Source organism: Taurulus bubalis (assembly GCF_910589615.1).
Source record: "Taurulus bubalis genome assembly, chromosome: 3".
NCBI classification, from domain to species: domain Eukaryota; kingdom Metazoa; phylum Chordata; class Actinopteri; order Perciformes; family Cottidae; genus Taurulus; species Taurulus bubalis.
Genome location: NC_136591.1, coordinates 43128527 through 43147897, shown reverse-complemented (window position 1 = coordinate 43147897; position 19371 = coordinate 43128527). Strand labels below are relative to the sequence as shown.

Below are 19371 nucleotides of genomic sequence, written 5' to 3'. Positions count from 1 at the left end.
TGCTGTTGGAGCCCATCCGCCTCTCCATTATAGTTTTAGAATCTGACGCGGGCCGTAGTTTGGACACTCCTGATATACGTGTATGAGATATATGTATTTATATATGTAAATAAATGTATATACAGCTAAAAATATGTATTAAAGTGATCAAAAGCTTGAGGTTTCATGGAGTGGTGTGACGACTATTGCATGTGGTTCGTGATCATGCAGCAAGCTGTTGTAACTCCACTGTACTTTGTCAAAACTGTTCCAAAGTTAACATGCTTTATGAGAGGCATGGCTGGAAGACTTCTGCATGCCAATATGAACTCATAGTCAGAGCGCCACCTACTGGGAAACTATGGCAATTTGAACTAGAAATGAAGGGCGAAAATGAAATTGTCCGACTTCTGGTACGGTTTAGAGCATGGTCCCAAGAGAGTTATTGTTAAGTCTGTGTGGTACATACGCTATGTTGGACACGATGTTGACATATGCTACAAAGTTTGTGAAGATAGGCCAAGTAATTTAGAAGTTATGTGTTTTGACATTGAGCCACGCCCCTAAGAGGTTAATTGGTTAATAACTTCTGAACGCAATTCAGAGGTTCTCAACGCGGCTAACAGTTTCCCTCCACTCCCAGTCTTTATGCTAAGCTACGCTAACCCTGGTCCTCAGGAGAACAGAAGAGCGGGACGACGAAGACGACTGAAAACTTTATTGACAGCACAAAAAGGTGAACACAGTGAGTGTGTGTTCAGTGGGTGGAGCACTTGGGCAGCTCGTTCCCCAGGATGACCCGTCTCTCCACTCCGTCCTCTGAGATGCTCGCCAGCCTGGCCACGCCTCCAGAGGACCCGTCTCTCTCCATCGCCAGAGCCAGAGCTGAGAGACAGACAGGTAGCGTCACACACACAGACAGAGTCACAGACAGGAGCAGCTCCCAGCATGCCTTGCAGCGTACCTGTGGCAGTGAGCTCCAGACACTGGTCCTTGGTCATGTTGGCCTTGTAGTTGGAGTCCATGAAGCCGTAGATGTAGGAGCTGCCGCTGCCGCCCACCGACACCGGCTGCCTCACCAGCATCCCTCCAATGGGCACGCAGTACACCTGCACAGGTGAGTCAGTTAGCTTCATGTACATGTAGCAGTACACCTGCACAGGTGAGTCAGTTAGCTTCATGTACATGTAGCAGTACACCTGCACAGGTGAGGCAGTTAGCTTCATGTACATGTAGCAGTACACCTGCACAGGTGAGTCAGTTAGCTTCATGTACATGTAGCAGTACACCTGCACAGGTGAGTCAGTTAGCTTCATGTACATGTAGCAGTACACCTGCACAGGTGAGTCAGTTAGCTTCATGTACATGTAGCAGTACACCTGCACAGGTGAGGCAGTTAGCTTCATGTACATGTAGCAGTACACCTGCACAGGTGAGGCAGTTAGCTTCATGTAGCATTACACCTGCACAGGTGAGTCAGTTAGCTTCATGTAGCAGTACACCTGCACAGGTGAGTCAGTTAGCTTCATGTACATGTAGCAGTGCATGAAGTAGTAGTACATGTAGCAGTACCTGCCCCCCCTTGCGGCGGTCCCAGCCTGCCACCAGGATGCCGGCCGTTAGCTCCTCCCGGTAGCGGTAGCAGCTGGCTCTGAACAGATTGGCAGCCGTCTCCACCAATGGGGGCTCGTCCAGCTCGATGCTGGGGGCGGGACCAGGCAGGTTAGCAACAGCTGACTGGAGGCGGGGACTGTCAATCAAACCTGGGGTCTTACCTGTGGAAGCCCAGCTGGTAGGTCACCACGTCAGCGATGGCCTGAGTGTCAGCAGCTGAACCAGACCTGGTAACACACCGGGAGGTCAGGGTCCCCACTACGCACCCAGAACAGGTCATGTGTGTGCGCGCGCGCTCTCACACACACACACACACACACACACACACACACACACACACAGTGGGTGGGGACTGACCTGCAGCAGAAGATCCGGTCGTGGATCGGAGTCAGTTTGTCTGTTACTCTGTTGGCGATGTAAGCTCTGAGAGACAGACAGGTGAGAGACAGACAGGTTGAAACGAGCGGGTCCTTCAGTGGTACTAGTCTGGACGCACACGCACGCGCACACACGCACTCTTACCCGGTGGTGGTGCGTGAGTCGGCACCGATCACCACTCCTCCGTCATACTCCACCGCCATGATGGTGGTCTGACGACAGACAGACAGGTTAACACAGCAACACAATGAGCCCATTACCGGACACTGGGAGCCGCTTTTCGGGCTCCATCCCCGGTCACTTCTATAGAGATATCCCGGTCCGGTTAGCATTAGCCGCAGTAGCTCCCAGCTGAAGAACTGCCGTCTCATTCAGACGCTGCTCTGCTCTAAAACTCTCCCCAGAACCAGGACCAGAACCCGCCCGGCCCGGCCCGGAGCCCCTGTACTCACCCCGGTGCTGACTTCCTGGCTGGTCCATTCCGGGACCAGATCGCTTTGAGAAGACATCTGCTGTCCGAAGAGCGGCATCACTGTTGCTGCCGCCATTTTGTTTCTGGTTCTGAGCGGGCTTTACAGTCAGGCGGACATTTAAAGGTTCCGCGCCGGAGAGCATCTCCTTCATCTTCACCTCCACCTCCACCAAACTCCGTGTGAGGGTTCAACGCGCGCTCCTGCCTCCTCTCTTGAAGGCTCCATGTACATAACAACATATATATACATGTAAAAGGTATAAAGCTCGGCACAGGCAGCATTGTGTTCAGGCGCAGGCGGACAGCCCTCACGGGGTCCTGAGGCCGGAAGCAGGAGAGAAGGTAAACAGCGCGCTCTTCCTCCGCGGCGCACTCATCTGACTGTTAAGACTGAACCAGTGCGCTGCCGCAGCCTGTCTGTCTGTAATGCGCGGGTGAAGGGGTTGGTCACGTGTTTATTTTAAAGGAGTTTACATGAGCTGCCGGACAGACAGACAGGCAGGCAGACAGGCTGCGGGCGCCTCACGCTGATACTGCGCATGCGCTTCCTTCCAGATGACCGTCCACAACTTGTACATCTTCGACCGCAACGGAAGCTGCTTGTTTTACAACGAGTGGAACCGGAAGAAGCAGGCCGGCATCTCCAAGGAGGAGGTGAGACAGGCAGTGACGTCAACCTGTCTGTGTGCGGACCTGTCTCTCTGTTGACCTGTCTCTCTGTTGACCTGTCTGTCTGTGTGCGGACATGTCTGTTGACCTGTCTGTGTGTTGACCTGTCTGTGTGTTGACCTGTCTGTGTGTTGACCTGTCTGTGTGTTGACCTGTCTGTCTGTTGACCTGTCTGTCTGACCTGTCTGTCTGTGTGTTGACCTGTCTGTGTGTTGACCTGTCTCTCTGACCTGTCTGCCTGTGTGTTGACCTGTCTGTGTGTTGACCTGTCTGTGTGTTGACCTGTCTGTCTGTTAACCTGTGTGTTGACCTGTCTGTCTGCAGGAGTTCAAGCTGATGTATGGGATGCTCTTCTCCATCCGCTCCTTCGTCAGTAAGATGTCTCCTCTGGACCTGTATCCTTACAGCAGCTGTCTGTCTGTCTGCAGCCTGTCTGTCTGCAGCCTGTCTCCCTACCTGTCTGTGCTCCTTACCTGTCTGTGCTCAGGAAGGAGGGCTTCCTGTCCTTCCAGACCAGTAAGTACCGGCTGCACTACTACGAGACGCCCAGCGGCCTTCGCTTTGTGATGAACACGGACCTGTCTGTCCCTCCAGCCAGAGACACGCTGCAGAGCGTGTACTGCAACGTGAGTACTAGTACACACTATGTATATATATGTATATATATATACATACATACACACACACACACACACACACACACACACACACGTATCCAGCCAGAGACACGCTGCAGACAAACAGGTTGTTCAGTTTACCAATCTGATTGGATGAGAGCTCTCCTTAAAAGAAGCTGCAGGCAGAAGCAGAGCAACAGAGGAAGACAGGAGCTGAAGCAGAGCAACAGAGGACGACAGGAGCTGAAGCAGAGCAACAGAGGACGACAGGAGCTGTGCATGAGCACATCATTAGATATAACGTTGTGTTTATGCAGCAGAGAAGACTTACAGGCCCTGAAGGCACCACGGATTACACATGTGGTAATGTGTATATTAATATCTCTCTCTCCTGTCTGTCTCTCTCCTGTCTGTCTCTCAGCTGTATGTGGAGTACATCGTGAAGAACCCAGTCTGTGTGTTGGGACACAGTTTGGACAGCGAGTTGTTCAGCAGCCGTCTGGACGCCTTCATCAGAGGACTGCCGTTCTACAGTCCCCGCGCCGCCTGATCCACGGGCACACACACACACACACTAACACACACACTAACACGGGCACACGCACACTAACACGGACACATACCCATACACACACATGCGAGCACACACACACGGACACACACACACAGACGTAATATTTATTGTGATCGTGGATTAAAGTGTGAACACGAAGCTGCTGTCTTGTCTTTATTCCTGAGGACACGTCGCCTCCTGCTGGCCGTCTGTGGTATCACATGAACTACAGACAGGAGGTCTCCTTTACTCATGAGAACATGTCTGTGGTATCACATGAACTACAGACAGGAGGTCTCCTTTACTCATGAGAACATGTCTGTGGTATCACATGAACTACAGACAGGAGGTCTCCTTTACTCATGAGAACATGTCTGTGGTATCACATGATCTACAGACAGTAGTAGCAGGCTCTTCAAACAAACCCCGACTCGGTGCCGCCCTGGTGGACATGTTCATCACGGTGTGAAGAACCAGAAGCTCAACGTCTATCGATGGAACCACAAAGATGAAGAAGTTCATGTCAGCGGACGAGTGAAAGGCCTGGAGAGAGGAACCGGGTCTCCAGAGAACTCTCCACTAACGGGACTGAAGGCAATGCTGGACACCTGAGCACCGCACCACCGAGGCTGAAGGCCGCATAGCATAGCATTAGCATAGCAGAGAAAAACTACAACGGACGCAACAACATGTCCAGGGTTCTCACGTCATGGAGAACCTGGAAGAGTTCTTTAAACAAATAAACCCCAAAGTTTAGTAAGTCATGTAAACATGTTATGTTCATGTGTTCATGTGTTGTATTCATGTGTTCATGTAAATGTGTTATATTCATGTGTTCATGTAGATGTGTTATGTTCATGTGTTCATGTAAACGTGTTGTGTTCTTGTGTTCATGTGTTATATTAATGTGTTCATGTGTTATATTCATGTGTTCATGTAAACGTGTTATGTTCTTGTGTTCATGTAACCGTGTTTTATTCATGTGTTCATGTGTTATATTCATGTGTTCATGCAGATGTGTTATATTCATGTGTTCATGTAAACATGTTATGTTCTTGTGTTCATGTGTTGTATTCATGTGTTCATGCAGATGTGTTGTATTCATGTGTTCATGTGTTGTATCCATGTGTTCATGTAACCGTGTTATATTCATGTGTTCATGTGTTATATTCATGTGTTCATGCAGATGTGTTATATTCATGTGTTCATGTAAACGTGTTATGTTCTTGTGTTCATGTGTTATATTAATGTGTTCATGTAGACGTGTTGTGTTCATGTAGACGTGTTATATTCATGTGTTCATGTGTTATATTCATGTGTTCATGTAAGCGTGTTATATTCATGTGTTCATGACGTTCATTTACTGAGCGGCTCAGGCCTCAGGGAACCAGAGCCCAGCCGTGTGGACCCCGCTGCAGCAGCTCAGGCCTCAGGGAACCAGAGCCCAGCCGTGTGGACCCCGCTGCAGCGGCCGGCCTCAGGGAACCAGAGCCCAGCCGTGTGGACCCCGCTGCAGCGGCTCAGGCCTCAGGGAACCAGAGCCCAGCCGTGTGGACCCCGCTGCAGCGGCCGGCCTCCAAGGTACCGACTCACAGCCTCTGGTCTTTCATCCACCTGGGTTGGTATCTGCTCCTGTCTGGTTATAACAATACTCACAAGAGCATCTGCACATGGAAGCAGTTTTCTTCTGGAGTCTTGGGATCAAATGTGCAGTCCTGGTTCAGTTCAAATAAATATTCATAATGAACCTAAAGTTAGTGTTAGGCTTGTATGATCTGATTTAATAAAGCGAGCCAGTATCTCGCGTGTACTTTCATGCAGTCTGTAGTCGTCAGGGTTTCCTGGCTGACCTGAGGATTAATACAGTTGCACAAATACTCATTTCATTTATAATTATATAATAACTTTATTTAAATCGTGCCTTTTTAAGAAACAAAGTTATCAAAGCATAGTCATACATAACTTAAATACCGGTGAACAAAAAGGACCAAAAGGCAATGAACACAACCAAAGTAATGGAGTAGAAAACAAACAAATACATAAAATATACAAACAAAACCAGGGGAACAAAAGAACTCATAATAGATCATAATAGATCATACAAGGACGACATCACTTATAAGCAATTCTATAAAATGTGAGTTGCCCTCTTCAGCCCATATTGACTTGAGACAGACTGAAGTATTTAACGCGTGTTGAACCAGAGAGACGACAGCTCACGGGACCTGACTTGTTTTAGGACTACAACTATTGGGAACCTTTCCTCAGGAGTTTCCACTGCAAAGCCACGCATAAGATATTATACATATTTAATGAGATGCATTTCAAACTGTCAACATATCCAAAGTCATGGTTATCATAATGCCATTGTTTAATGAACTGTACCAGTAATGAGTGCCTTCAGGGGAACCATTAAAACGTGTGTGTGTGTGTGTGTGTGTGTGTGTGTGTGTGTGTGTGTGTGTGTGTGTGTGTGTGTGTGTGTGTGTGTGTGTGTGTGTGTGGTGGCCGTCAGGGCCTTCTAAGCCTTCTCTGCTGGCCTAAACAGAATCACAAAGTTATAGCTATTTTATAATTTCATTGTTTTTCACAAATACACTGTGGTTGATTGTCATGGATTTGAACCAATCAGATCGTTAGTTTGACAAACTGGGCGGATCCTTTGACGTGAGGGCCTGCGAGGGGGCGTGGACGTGTGATTGGTCAGCGGGCCAGCGTGAGCATTAACGTGCGCTGTGATTGGTCAAAGGGGCACAAAGCTACTAGAAACTTCTAGCTGCTACCTAGAACCTAGAAGCTACCTTGCTGCTGGATTTACTGATGACGCCTTTCGCGCAGAGGATCACGGACATGTGGTGAGTTAAATAGTTACATGCTGGCTGTGTTACTTAAACAAAAATCTGCAGTCGTATTTAATCATACACAGCGCTTTTGTTGCTGCTGGTCAGACAGCTGGGTGTGTGTGTGTGTGCGCGCGCGCGCGTGTGTGTGTGTGTGTGCGTGCAGCACTGCAGTGTTTTGATGTTGTTGGCTTGTTTCGTTAGCACTAAATGTGACTGGTTGTTTGGTGGTTATTTGGACACAACATCGTTGTAACTGCGTCATGGAACAGTGGCCGCGCCTTTCCTTCTTGTCAAAGGGACGAACAGAGCCGATGGAGGTTCTTGGAGGTTCTGCTGGAGATGCAGATGGGGTGACAGATGGGGTGACAGATGGGGTGACAGATGGGGTGACAGATGGGGTGACAGATGGGGTGACAGATGGGGTGACAGATGGGGTGACAGATGGGGTGACAGATGGGGTGACAGATGGGGTGCTGCATCTGAGAACGCAGTTTTGTGACTCTACAGTTGCTAATATGGGGAAATACAAAATGGTAAACCATATGTGTCTTGGTGCTTATGTGTAGAGTGTAGTGTAGTGTAGTGGGCAGCGCCGTGTAGTGGGCAGCGCCGTGTAGTGTAGTGGGCAGCGCCTTGTAGTGTAGTGGGCAGCGCCTTGTAGTGTAGTGGGCAGCGCCGTGTAGTGTAGTGGGCAGCGCCGTGTAGTGTAGTGGGCAGCGCCGTGTAGTGTAGTGGGCAGCGCCTTGTAGTGTAGTGGGCAGCGCCTTGTAGTGTAGTGGGCAGCGCTGTGTAGTGGGCAGCGCCGTGTAGTGTAGTGGGCAGCGCTGTGTAGTGGGCAGCGCCGTGTAGTGTAGTGGGCAGCGCTGTGTAGTGGGCAGCGCCGTGTAGTGTAGTGGGCAGCGCCTTGTAGTGGGCAGCGCCGTGTAGTGGGCAGCGCCGTGTAGTGGGCAGCGCCGTGTAGTGGGCAGCGTAGTGGGCAGCGCCGTGTAGTGTAGTGGGCAGCGCCGTGTAGTGTAGTGGGCAGCGCCTTGTAGTGGGCAGCGTAGTGGGCAGCGCCGTGTAGTGTAGTGGGCAGCGCCGTGTAGTGGGCAGCGTAGTGGGCAGCGCCGTGTAGTGTAGTGGGCAGCGCCGTGTAGTGGGCAGCGTAGTGGGCAGCGCCGTGTAGTGTAGTGGGCAGCGCCGTGTAGTGGGCAGCGCCGTGTAGTGGGCAGCGCCGTGTAGTGTAGTGGGCAGCGCCGTGTAGTGTAGTGGGCAGCGCCGTGTAGTGTAGTGGGCAGCGCCATGTAGTGTAGTGGGCAGCGCCGTGTAGTGTAGTGGGCAGCGCCGTGTAGTGGGCAGCGCCGTGTAGTGGGCAGCGCCGTGTAGTGGGCAGCGCCGTGTAGTGGGCAGCGCCGTGTAGTGGGCAGCGCCTTGTAGTTTCAGTTACACAAGGCGTCACTTTTAAAGAGCACTAAGGGCCGTTCACACCAGACGCGACTTTCAAAAACGCGTCGCTTACAAAACCATTGTTTTCCTCTGGTACGGCGCGCCTTTCATGCGCGCTTTTTAAATGCCGCGCGACGCGTTTTTCTAGCGTTATGTCGGTGCGCTTAAAAGTTGAAATATTCTCAACTTTAAACGCCTTCCGCGGAGTCGCACAGCGAGGACACGTGCTCAGAGGCAGATTGCATTTCACATTTATTTACTTAAACACAGCAAGCACGTAAAGGGGAGAGAGAGAGAGAGAGAGAGAGAGAGAGAGAGAGAGAGAGAGAGAGAGAGAGAGAGAGAGAGAGAGAGAGAGAGAGAGAGAGAGAGAGAGAGAGAGAGAGAGAGAGAGAGAGAGAGAGAGAGAGAGAGAGAGAATCTTACAAAGGGACATTTTATAATTAAAAAAATCCTACTTAATTTTTTTTATTATGTTTAATATTAATTATTACACCATTAGACCACCATTACATTTTTCCCTAGAGGCAGCTCCACCACACTTTGGGAATCCCTGACTTAAACCCTCTCTTCATGTTGAGGAAACCCAGGACTCTGAATATATTCATGTATTGTGTGGAACAGTTGTGTTAACGTCTGTATGAAGTCAACAACTGACTGTCAAATCAAATGAAGTTCAATGAAATAATATCTCAACAATATTGATAGTCAGTTTTCAAATTGAATTAGATGAATCATAAAATAAAAGTTATCTTGTTTCAATTAAAATATGAGATGTATTTATGAATGAATGAAAGAGTGAAAGAACAGAATGATTTTGAAAAACGTGACTTAAAATAAAGAAATGAGGAACGTGCATTTAAAAGTAAATCCAAAGTCCAAATACACAAAAAGAAAAGGCAGGTCACGTAAAACAGAGTCCATGAGGCGTTGAAAAGATTGGGCTGAGTTTTCAAGGCCGAACGGCATCCTTAAGAACTCAAAAAGACCAAACGGCGTAATCACCGCCGTTTTCGGAATGTCCAGTGAATGCATGGGCACCTGATGATAGCCCCGCACGAGGTCTACCTTAGAAAAAAATCACCATACCGGCCATGTGTGCTGAAAAATCCTGTATGTTCGGGACCGGGTATCGGTCAGGTGTCGTTGCCTCATTAAGCCGCCGGTAGTCGCCACGTGGGCGCCAGCCGGCACCAGGTTTGGGGACGATGTGAAGGGGTGACGCCCACGGGCTGTCGGATCGGCGTACTATTCCAAGGCGTTCCATGTTAGAAAACTCAGCCTTAGCAACAGCAAGCTTGGTCGGGTCGAGGCACTGAGCACGGGCGTAGACGGGTGGACCAGTAGTGGCGATATGGTGCTCCACACCATGTTTCACGGCCGACGCAGAGAAAGTGGGCTGAGTGAGTGCTGGAAAACCAGCCAGCAAACGGTGGAAGTCATCCGATGTGGAGAGCATGCCAGACAGTCGTATGGGGTCAGCCTCGCTGAGTGTGCACGTATAAGAGCAGAACGTGACAGCGTCGATCAAACGGCGGTTCTTAACATCCACCAACAGTCCATGCGCACACAAAAAGTCAGCGCCAAGGAGGGGAATGGCGACTTTTGCCGTGACAAAATCCCAGCCAAACCGATGCCCTCCAAAGCGCGAATCAATGTACCTTGTGCCATACGTGCGGATGGGGGTCCCATTAGCCGCTTCCATCGGAGGGCCATGGCTGTCGGTCACCATGTCCAAACGGGATGCAGGCTGGACGCTCCTCTGTGCACCCGTGTTGCACAGGAAACGCCGCCCGGAGATGTTGTCATGGATGAAAAGTAGCCTGCCTACGCGGCCGTCACTCATGGCCACTAATGAGCGCCGGCCTTGGCGTTTCCCAACCCGCCGAAACTGCACGGTGAGCGGCATGCTCATCTGGACTGTTTTCTTGAGCTACTTTAATAATCATCCACCAGGGGTCATGAAAGTGTCTTTTCTTGAGGTTCAAATGTCTACATTCATCTCTATTAAGTTATAACCTCTCCTCCTGAGTCTTTAGTTTACTTACTCCAGTAGTTCATCTCAATGCAATGCTCTCGTTTAAGCCAACGGCTGTCGGGTTGGCCATGAGCCCAATGGGAGTAGTCGTGTTTAGACCGATCGGTCCAAACTTATCCTTTATTAGTCTGAAAAGAAAGAAAGAAAGAAACAAACAATGGATGACCTGAGGATGACTACTGTACTAACATTCATACAGTCTGTGTTTTTCATCTCAACATAATTATGATCAGAAAAACAATCCACTGCATTGGAGTTGTCTCCTGGATTGATATAGTTATTATGCATCAAATTGAATTATTACATAGTTTGAGTCAAATCTGAATCTGCAACATAACATCAACATGTGTCAGCAGGTTAATGCAGTACAACAACATGTTAATCTGAGATAGAAGTACACACTAAGTAGTATTCAGCTCAGTAGGATGTTTCTATGTGCTTCAGGGGCTTTTTTGTAGATTTATTTGGTGGACGATTAGTGAGAGTAGTAACATAATTCAATAACACATGTTTACCTCTGTGTTTTCATTGTAAACGCATTAGAGGCACAAACTGAATAGAAACATTCACTTCTTTCCCGATGCATTAGGTTCCAGTAATGATCTTTTTTAGTCGTAACCTTGTACATGGCACATTCCAGTTGTTCCAGCTCAGCAAGGCTGTGGATTGATACCAGCTCTCCATTAGCGTAGTTCCTACATTGTTTCTGTAATCAAAAGAGATAATGAGGATTATTCTTCATCCTAATTCCCTGATTTGAACTTTCTTCTCCTGACCTGAAGTCATGAAGGCTGTTCAGTTCCCTTCTGCTCTGAGGAGAATACACCTTTAACATTAGAACACTAACTGAACTTGTACTTTGGTCCACATGTTCCTGGAACATGTGAGTCTTGTCCTGTGAAGGAAAAGTCTCCCTTCAATGTTAAAACCGGAAGTTTTCACGCTCTATCACTAACGTCGGGTGAAAATCACCCGAAAAAAAAACAGGGTCGGGTCAGAGAGACACGCCAACCTTCAATAAGACGCCTACCTTCAATAAGACACGTCCGCCTTCAATAAGACACGTCCGCCTTCAATAAGACACGCCTACCTTCAATAAGACACGTTCACCTTCAACAAGACACGCCTACCTTCAATAAGACACGTCCACCTTCAATAAGACACGTTCACCTTCAACAAGACACGTTCACCTTCAACAAGACACGCCTACCTTCAACAAGACACGCCTACCTTCAACAAGACATGCCTACCTTCAACAAGACACGCCTACCTTCAACAAGACACGCCTACCTTCAACAAGACACGTCTACCTTCAACAAGACACGTCTACCTTCAATAAGACACGCCTACCTTCAACAAGACACGCCTACCTTCAACAAGACACGTCTACCTTCAATAAGACACGTCTACCTTCAATAAGACACGCCTACCTTCAACAAGACACGTCTACCTTCAACAAGACACGCCTACCTTCAACAAGACACGCCTACCTTCAACAAGACACGTCTACCTTCAATAAGACACGCCTACCTTCAACAAGACACGCCTACCTTCAACAAGACACGCCTACCTTCAACAAGACATGCCTACCTTCAATAAGACACGCCTACCTTCAACAAGACACACCCTCCTTCAATAAGACACGTCTACCTTCAATAAGACACGTCTACCTTCAATAAGACACGTCTACCTTCAATAAGACACGTCTACCTTCAACAAGACACACCCTCCTTCAATAAGACACGCCTACCTTCAACAAGACACGCCTACCTTCAATAAGACACGCCTACCTTCAATAAGACACGTCTACCTTCAATAAGACACGTCTACCTTCAATAAGACACGTCTACCTTCAATAAGACACGTCTACCTTCAACAAGACACACCCTCCTTCAATAAGACACGCCTACCTTCAACAAGACACGTCTACCTTCAACAAGACACACCCTCCTTCAATAAGACACACCCTCCTTCAACAAGACACGCCTACCTTCAACAAGACACACCCTCCTTCAATAAGACACGCCTACCTTCAACAAGACACACCCTCCTTCAATAACGTCAGTGAGCAGTATGAAGCTACAATATACACACATTTCAAACAAAAGCAACACAATGAAAATGATGTATTCACAATCACCCGACGTTAGTGTTCTAGGGTTAAAATTAAAAAGATGACAATTCTTTATGATCAATTTTGTCTTCAAATTGAATTTTCTTTTGCAGTTTCACAAGTTTTTAACTTGAGAAATTACCAATAAGATTTCCGATTATTTTCAAAATTGCCAAAATTATAAGAATGTATTTTCAAAACTTGCTCTGGGTAAATGACCCTCCATAGCTGTACCTGCTTTATTAAAACACTTGATTATACTTGAGAGTAAATGGACTTCTCCTTTCTATCAATACAGCATCCTCCTCTTTCTTAACTTCTTCTAATGAAGTGATGAGACTGTGTGAACAGGAAGAGGGCAAATGTACTGTCTGTAGTCTGGTGTGTGTTTGTTTGTATTACCCTCGCTTTGTCATGGCTCATATGTGAGTAGTGGAACGCCTTCACACAGCGTTTTGGTCCGAACTGGACCCAGGTTGAGAGTTCTCAAAGTCCATATTTCTGATTATTAAACAACCAACAGAACAGGAAATATGTTCTCATCAGAGGAGCTGATATTACAGAATATCTCTCCCAAAAAGATCTGTTTGGGATCCACCAGCTGGACACCATGGTCCCCACAGCCCACCCCTCATTATAGTTCTTATCATTATAGCTCATCTTGATGCAGGATGCAGGGCTTCTATTGCTGTACTGCAGTTTGTGATCGCTCTAATAATATTAATGTATTCATGATCCGCCTCCCAAAACGAAGGGTAACTTCCTTGCGTGGAAGATGAATGTGATCAAACATCCACGGGGCATTGCCAGAGCTCAGGGAGGAACCGGTTGACTTCAGGTCTTTTTTATTGATGTTGGCAGAGCAGACAGTCTTTAGAGAAACATGGTGGGGAAACAGGACAGAAAGAAAGAGCCTGATCTCACAGGAATATGTGAAAAGACAAAAACCTCTTAGCTCATAACATGGTGGTCGTCCGTAGTGGGTTTGGATCACGTGTCCCAATCAAGCCACCTGATGCTTGTGTCTGTTCTTTTATTTATATATATATATATATATATATATATATATATATATATATATATATATATATATATATATATATATATATATATATATATATATAGAAGTTAAAAAGGTTTGAAGTTGTAGTTTGAAGTCAAGTGTTTTGTATTTATTTATATTTAAAGTATACTCTCAATAGTTAATAATATATTGTTCAATTTGAAGAAAAAACAAATCTGCCTTGGCAATAAAAAGGTACAGTTCAGGCACCGGTATAGTTTTAAAAGTATTGTTTTAGCAACGGCATCGGGAAAAACCCAAACGATGCCCATCCCTACTTGTAATATACTGAATTGTATTAATAAGACGTCCTTATTATGTCAGTGTTGGAATAAATGTTAAATATTTAACTGCAAAGTAGTAATGCGTGATACCTTTTTTTGCATTGGGATTAGATGGCCCCACCAAAAAAAAATGCCACCAGCCGCCACTGTACATATTTAAGGTAACTGAACATGACAAAAGAAGGAGGGGCTTGTCCCTCACAGGGACCCTTACTACCGAACATGACAAAAGAAGGAGGGGCTTGTCCCTCACAGGGACCCTTACTACTGAACATGACAAAAGAAGGAGGGGCTTGTCCCTCACAGGGACCCTTACTACCGAACATGACAAAAGAAGGAGGGGCTTGTCCCTCACAGGGACCCTTACTACTGAACATGACAAAAGAAGGAGGGGCTTGTCCCTCACAGGGACCCTTACTACTGAACATGACAAAAGAAGGAGGGGCTTGTCCCTCACAGGGACCCTTACTACCGAACATGACAAAAGAAGGAGGGGCTTGTCCCTCACAGGGACCCTTACTACTGAACATGACAAAAGAAGGAGTGGCTTGTCCCTCACAGGGACCCTTACTACTGAACATGACAAAAGAAGGAGGGGCTTGTCCCTCACAGGGACCCTTACTACTGAACATGACAAAAGAAGGAGGGGCTTGTTACATCTCTTTTGCATATATTTTGTATTGATATACTGTTGTTAACTTGCTGTGGCTCCAGAGTGTTATATTGTTTTGATAACATTACTTTAAAATAAAAGCGTGCAATACACTAGTTTTTACTTCATTATTGAATTTGGCGAATAATGTGATTAATCGCGATTAATCTCAGAAAAATAATGTGATTAATCAGTTAAATTTTTTCAACTTTGCCCAGCCCTAATATATATATATATATATATATATATATATATATATATATATATATATATATATATATATATATATATATATATATATATATATATGCATAAACAGACGTCAACCATGATAACCCTCAAGTGTCGATCATAACTTAAAACTCTCAGAGAGACAAACTGGCCATAAAATGTAATTTTCCAGGACTTACCTCGAGCCAACAGACAAGAAAGTCATCTTTTGATTTGACTAACTATAGCAATTCAGACAAGTTTAAAAGATAGAAAGATGTTACACACTAAATCTATGTCAGAAACTGATCTCAGATTCGGCTCTTGCTGCTGTGGACATCATTTGCCAAATGAAGGTTTGACTATTGTAATGTAAGACAATTAGAGACGACACCAATATGGCTTTACATTGGTTAACTGTCTGTTTTTGTATTGACTTTAAAATAGTTTGACTTCATGGTAGTAAAGCAGCCTGTTAGTTTGACATGTTTGGACTGTTTTTAAATGTTTAGTTGTTATGCCTGATGAGGATCTGAGAAAACTCAAAGTTGAGAAGAGCTGATTCCCTAATTCATGGGATTTAAATGATCAAGCAAAAAAGGGTGCTAAAGGCAACTTTAGTCAACACTGAGACACTTAACCAGTGGGCTGAATGCCAGACGCTAGAGGTTATCTTCCACTCCTCCATCAGCTGTCACTTTTCCAGTGCAGTTGAACCACATATTTAATAATTCAAGCCTTAAGACTTGTTCAAACCAAAAACTGGAACAGCAAAAGGAATCATCACCATGTGACACACAGCTAATGAAAAGACTTTTCTTCTCTACGACGTATTAATATTCTCAACTTTAAGCGCCTTCCGGGGCGTCGCACAGCTCAAACCCACAGCTCAACCCACAGCTCAACCCACAGCTCAACCCACAGCTCAAACCCACAGCTCAAACCCACAGCTCAACCCACAGCTCAACCCACAGCTCAAACCCACAGCTCAACCCCACAGCTCAAACCCACAGCTCAACCCACAGCTCAACCCACAGCTCAAACCCACAGCTCAACCCACAGCTCAACCCACAGCTCAACCCACAGCTCAACCCACAGCTCAACCCACAGCTCAACCCACAGCTCAACCCACAGCTCAAACCCACAGCTCAAACCCACAGCTCAACCCCACAGCTCAACCCCACAGCTCAACCCACAGCTCAAACCCACAGCTCAAACCCACAGCTCAAACAGCTCCCTGCATGGCGAGGACACACACACAGGCTCAGAGGCAGATTGCATTTCACATGTATTTACTTAAACACAGTAAGCACGTAAAGAACAAAGAGAGGCTCATGATAGGCTCAGAAACAGATATGAATAAAAAAGGAGGAGTCCATATGAGGATGTTCACATGCAGCGCAGCAAGAGAGATGGAGAGGGAGAAAGTGAGAGACTCACCTGAATGAGACTGCAATTGTTTTTGTCTGTTTTGTAACTCTTCCCATGTGGATCTAAAATGTAAGGGGCTTCTGACTTGCACTGGCATGCTTGGTGTTCAGGTGGCGGCTCAAATAAGAGTCTTCAGACAGCTGTTAGCCAGAACCTCACTGCACAACAATCTGCATTCCAAGTGAAGCCCAGACCCAGAGAATTGTCATCATGTTTCCTCTTTTCTTCCCAGTCTGATGCTCACTCTCGTCTCCTCTTTCTTCACCTTGACTCTTCGATGGTCTCTGTGCTCCCGGTTTGTCTGATATCTCTTCCTCCTTCTCGGTCTCCTCCGTCTCCTCTTCCTCAGACTCCCGGTCGGTTTCTTCTCCCGGTCTCTCCCCAGCACCTCTCTGTTTCTCTCCCTCCGGTTCCTCCCTCTCTCTCTGTCCCTCTCCTCTTTTATTACTGATATCTTCAGATGTCCCACCTGACAGCTTCCTGATTTCAGCCAGTTTAACATATTTTCATGATGTTGCTGAATGAATGAAATGACGTTAGGTGCACAAGCTAGGCTAGCTAGCGTGTAGTAAAAGACAGTCTGGCGGCCGGACCGGAAGTGCATCTATTTATTAAATTGTACGTTTTTAATTGTAATTAAATGTAAATCTTACAAAGGGAATTAGTATAATTAAAAAATCCTACTTAATTTTTTTAAAATTATGTTTAATATGAATTATTATACCATTAGACCACCATTACATTTTTCCTCTCCGCACCACACTTTGGGAATCCCTGATCTAGACCAATGCTCTTTGTGGGGCTGCTGCAGCATGTGTGTGTCCCCTCCTCCAGTGCTGGCTGACGGGGTCACTTGTATGATGTGTGACCCCCAAGAACCAGGACCAGAACCAGGACTGTAACCCAGCCCACAAGCCACTGCTCCTGGGTAGACCTGTATGATGACTGACACTAGGCATACACAAATGTATTAACAATGTATACAAGTTTTTGAAATTGATTGCCATGTTCCTCTTCCTCGTCTTTCAAACGGGAGGTTCCGTGTTCGAATCCAGGTTCAGACACTCTCCCAATTACTGTCTTAAAATAATTATATTGTACTCTAAATAGTATAATGTAGTTAAAAGAATAGTATTTAAGAAAAGATAACTAAAACAAGAATTTATGAACAAAATCAAATGACACTAGGCATACACAAATGTATGCACAAATGTATGCACAAATGTATGCACAATGTCAGTAATGTTAAAATGACTTATTAAACCATAACTGACACTGGGCATACACAAATGTATGCACAATGTCAGTAATGTTAAAATGACTTATTAAAACAGGACTGACACTGGGCATACACAAATGTATGCACAATGTCAGTAATGTTAAAATGACTTATTAAACCATAACTGACACTAGGCATACACAAATGTCAGTTTGTATGCTGGGTGTCAGTCACTTGCGCCCTCTGGCAGCCAAGAATGGTACTGTGACACATCGGTTACAAAGAAGCAAAGTTTGAACGGTGATAACTCAGGAACCGGAAGTCCAAATGGTTCCAAACTTTGCCAAGTTGGTCATCACGGTCCCAACTATATTAGCATGTCCTTTCCCGATTTTTAATATTCCTCTTAGTATTTTATTTGGGATCTTGGAAATTTCGCAAAAGTCTGCTACACTGTATGGCAAGTGCCAGCCGTGTCCCTAGGGCCGGTTAGGGTTAACCCTGACCCTCTCCCTCCGGTTCCTCCCTCTCTCTCTGTCCCTCTCCTCTTTTATGACTGATAGCTTCAGATGTCCCACCTGACAGCTTCCTGATTTCAGCCAGTTTAACATGTTTTCATGGATGTTGCTGAATGAATGAAATGACGTTAGGTGCACAAGCTAGGCTAGCTAGTGTGTAGTAAAAGACAGTCTGGCGGCCGGACCGGAAGTGCATCTATTTATTAAATTGTACGTTTTTAATTTTAAATTTAAATCTTACAAAGGGACATTTTATAATTAAAAAATCCTACTTAATTTAAAAAAAAATTATGTTTAATATTAATTATTACACCATTAGACCACCATTACATTTTTCCTCTCGCGCACAGAGGCAGCTCCACCACACTTTGGTAGTGATGGCGAGATGAAGCTTCCTGAAGCATTGAAGCTTTCCATCCAATCGGTTCGCTCATGTGCCGAAGCTTCATGGAGCTTCATTTGCTCTACTGCGCCACCAAGTGGACAATACATGTAAAACAGCTGCTCCGGGTTCATAGAGCTGCTCTGAGTTCAGAGAGCTGCTCTGAGTTCAGAGAGCTGCTCTGTGTTCAGAGAGCTGCTCCGGGTTCATAGAGCTGCTCTGTGTTCAGAGAGCTGCTCTGGGTTCATAGAGCTGCTCTGTGTTCATAGAGCTGCTCTGTGTTCAGAGAGCTGCTCTGGGTTCATAGAGCTGCTCTGTGTTCAGAGAGCTGCTCTGGGTTCAGAGAGCTGCTCCGGGTTCAGAGAGCCGCTCTGGGTTCAGAGAGCTGCTCTGGGTTCATAGAGCCGGTCCGGGTTCATAGAGCTGCTCTGTGTTCAGAGAGCTGCTCTGGGTTCAGAGAGCTGCTCTGGGTTCATAGAGCCGGTCCGGGTTCATAGAGCTGCTCTGTGTTCAGAGAGCTGCTCCGGTGCGAGGAGAACTCCGGTTGCTCCTCACAGGAGAGCTGCTGTTGCATCTTCACCATGGCAGCGTTTAAAACGCAGATATAGCGGTCTACTTTTCACGCGACATATTTTTCAAAGTATTTGTACTTCGTTCCTTGGCACCTCTGGACGCTGCAGGACAGCACTGCTAACCCCAGAGCAGTCGCTGCCTCCACAGTTTGCTGGAAAACTCTGCAGACTTGGTGCCGACTTCACTCGGCGATGGAAAGCGCAGCATCAAGCCATGATCGAGGAGCCTGATCAGCTGTGATCAGATGTGATCAGATGTGATCAGCTGTGATCAGATGTGATCAGCTGTGATCAGATGTGATCAGCTGTGATCAGCTGTCAGTCATCGTCGCTTCACGT

The 19371-nt window shown here is 46.4% G+C and overlaps 3 protein-coding genes across 3 annotated transcripts in view; 2 read left to right on the top strand and 1 right to left on the bottom strand.

Moving 5' to 3' along the window:
• Positions 1-682: 682 nt before the first annotated feature.
• On the bottom strand, positions 683-2566 carry psmb6 (proteasome 20S subunit beta 6). The gene is made up of 7 exons (XM_079215385.1): positions 2424-2566; positions 2116-2183; positions 1951-2016; positions 1755-1820; positions 1552-1681; positions 944-1088; positions 683-864 (listed from the first exon to the last, which is right to left on the bottom strand). The coding sequence occupies exons 1-7, from the start codon at positions 2517-2519 to the stop codon at positions 737-739; spliced, it is 699 nt and encodes a 232-aa protein (XP_079071511.1). The 5' UTR covers positions 2520-2566; the 3' UTR covers positions 683-736.
• Positions 2567-2730: 164 nt separating this feature from the next.
• trappc1 (trafficking protein particle complex subunit 1) lies at positions 2731-4431 on the top strand. The gene is made up of 5 exons (XM_079215387.1): positions 2731-2785; positions 2999-3097; positions 3437-3507; positions 3600-3738; positions 4151-4431. The coding sequence occupies exons 2-5, from the start codon at positions 2999-3001 to the stop codon at positions 4277-4279; spliced, it is 438 nt and encodes a 145-aa protein (XP_079071513.1). The 5' UTR covers positions 2731-2785; the 3' UTR covers positions 4280-4431.
• Positions 4432-7133: 2702 nt separating this feature from the next.
• Positions 7134-19371, top strand: part of LOC306734053 (voltage-gated potassium channel subunit beta-2-like) — a gene marked incomplete at its 3' end in the record, with an annotated part of 47920 nt that continues 35682 nt past the window's right edge. Inside the window, exon 1 of the mRNA XM_079215383.1 lies at positions 7134-7137. The remainder of the gene's footprint in view (positions 7138-19371) is intronic.

Coding starts and splice junctions, on each gene's coding strand:
- psmb6 (XM_079215385.1), bottom strand. CDS start 2,519: ATGGCGGCAGCAACAGTGATGCCGCTCTTCGGACAGCAGATGTCTTCT. Junction 2,017..2,115: donor GACTCACGCACCACCACCGG/GTAAGAGTGCGT, acceptor TCTGTCTCTCAG/AGCTTACATCGCCAACAGAG. Junction 865..943: donor TCTGGAGCTCACTGCCACAG/GTACGCTGCAAG, acceptor TCTGTCTCTCAG/CTCTGGCTCTGGCGATGGAG.
- trappc1 (XM_079215387.1), top strand. CDS start 2,999: ATGACCGTCCACAACTTGTACATCTTCGACCGCAACGGAAGCTGCTTG. Junction 3,098..3,436: donor CCGGCATCTCCAAGGAGGAG/GTGAGACAGGCA, acceptor GTCTGTCTGCAG/GAGTTCAAGCTGATGTATGG. Junction 3,739..4,150: donor TGCAGAGCGTGTACTGCAAC/GTGAGTACTAGT, acceptor TCTGTCTCTCAG/CTGTATGTGGAGTACATCGT.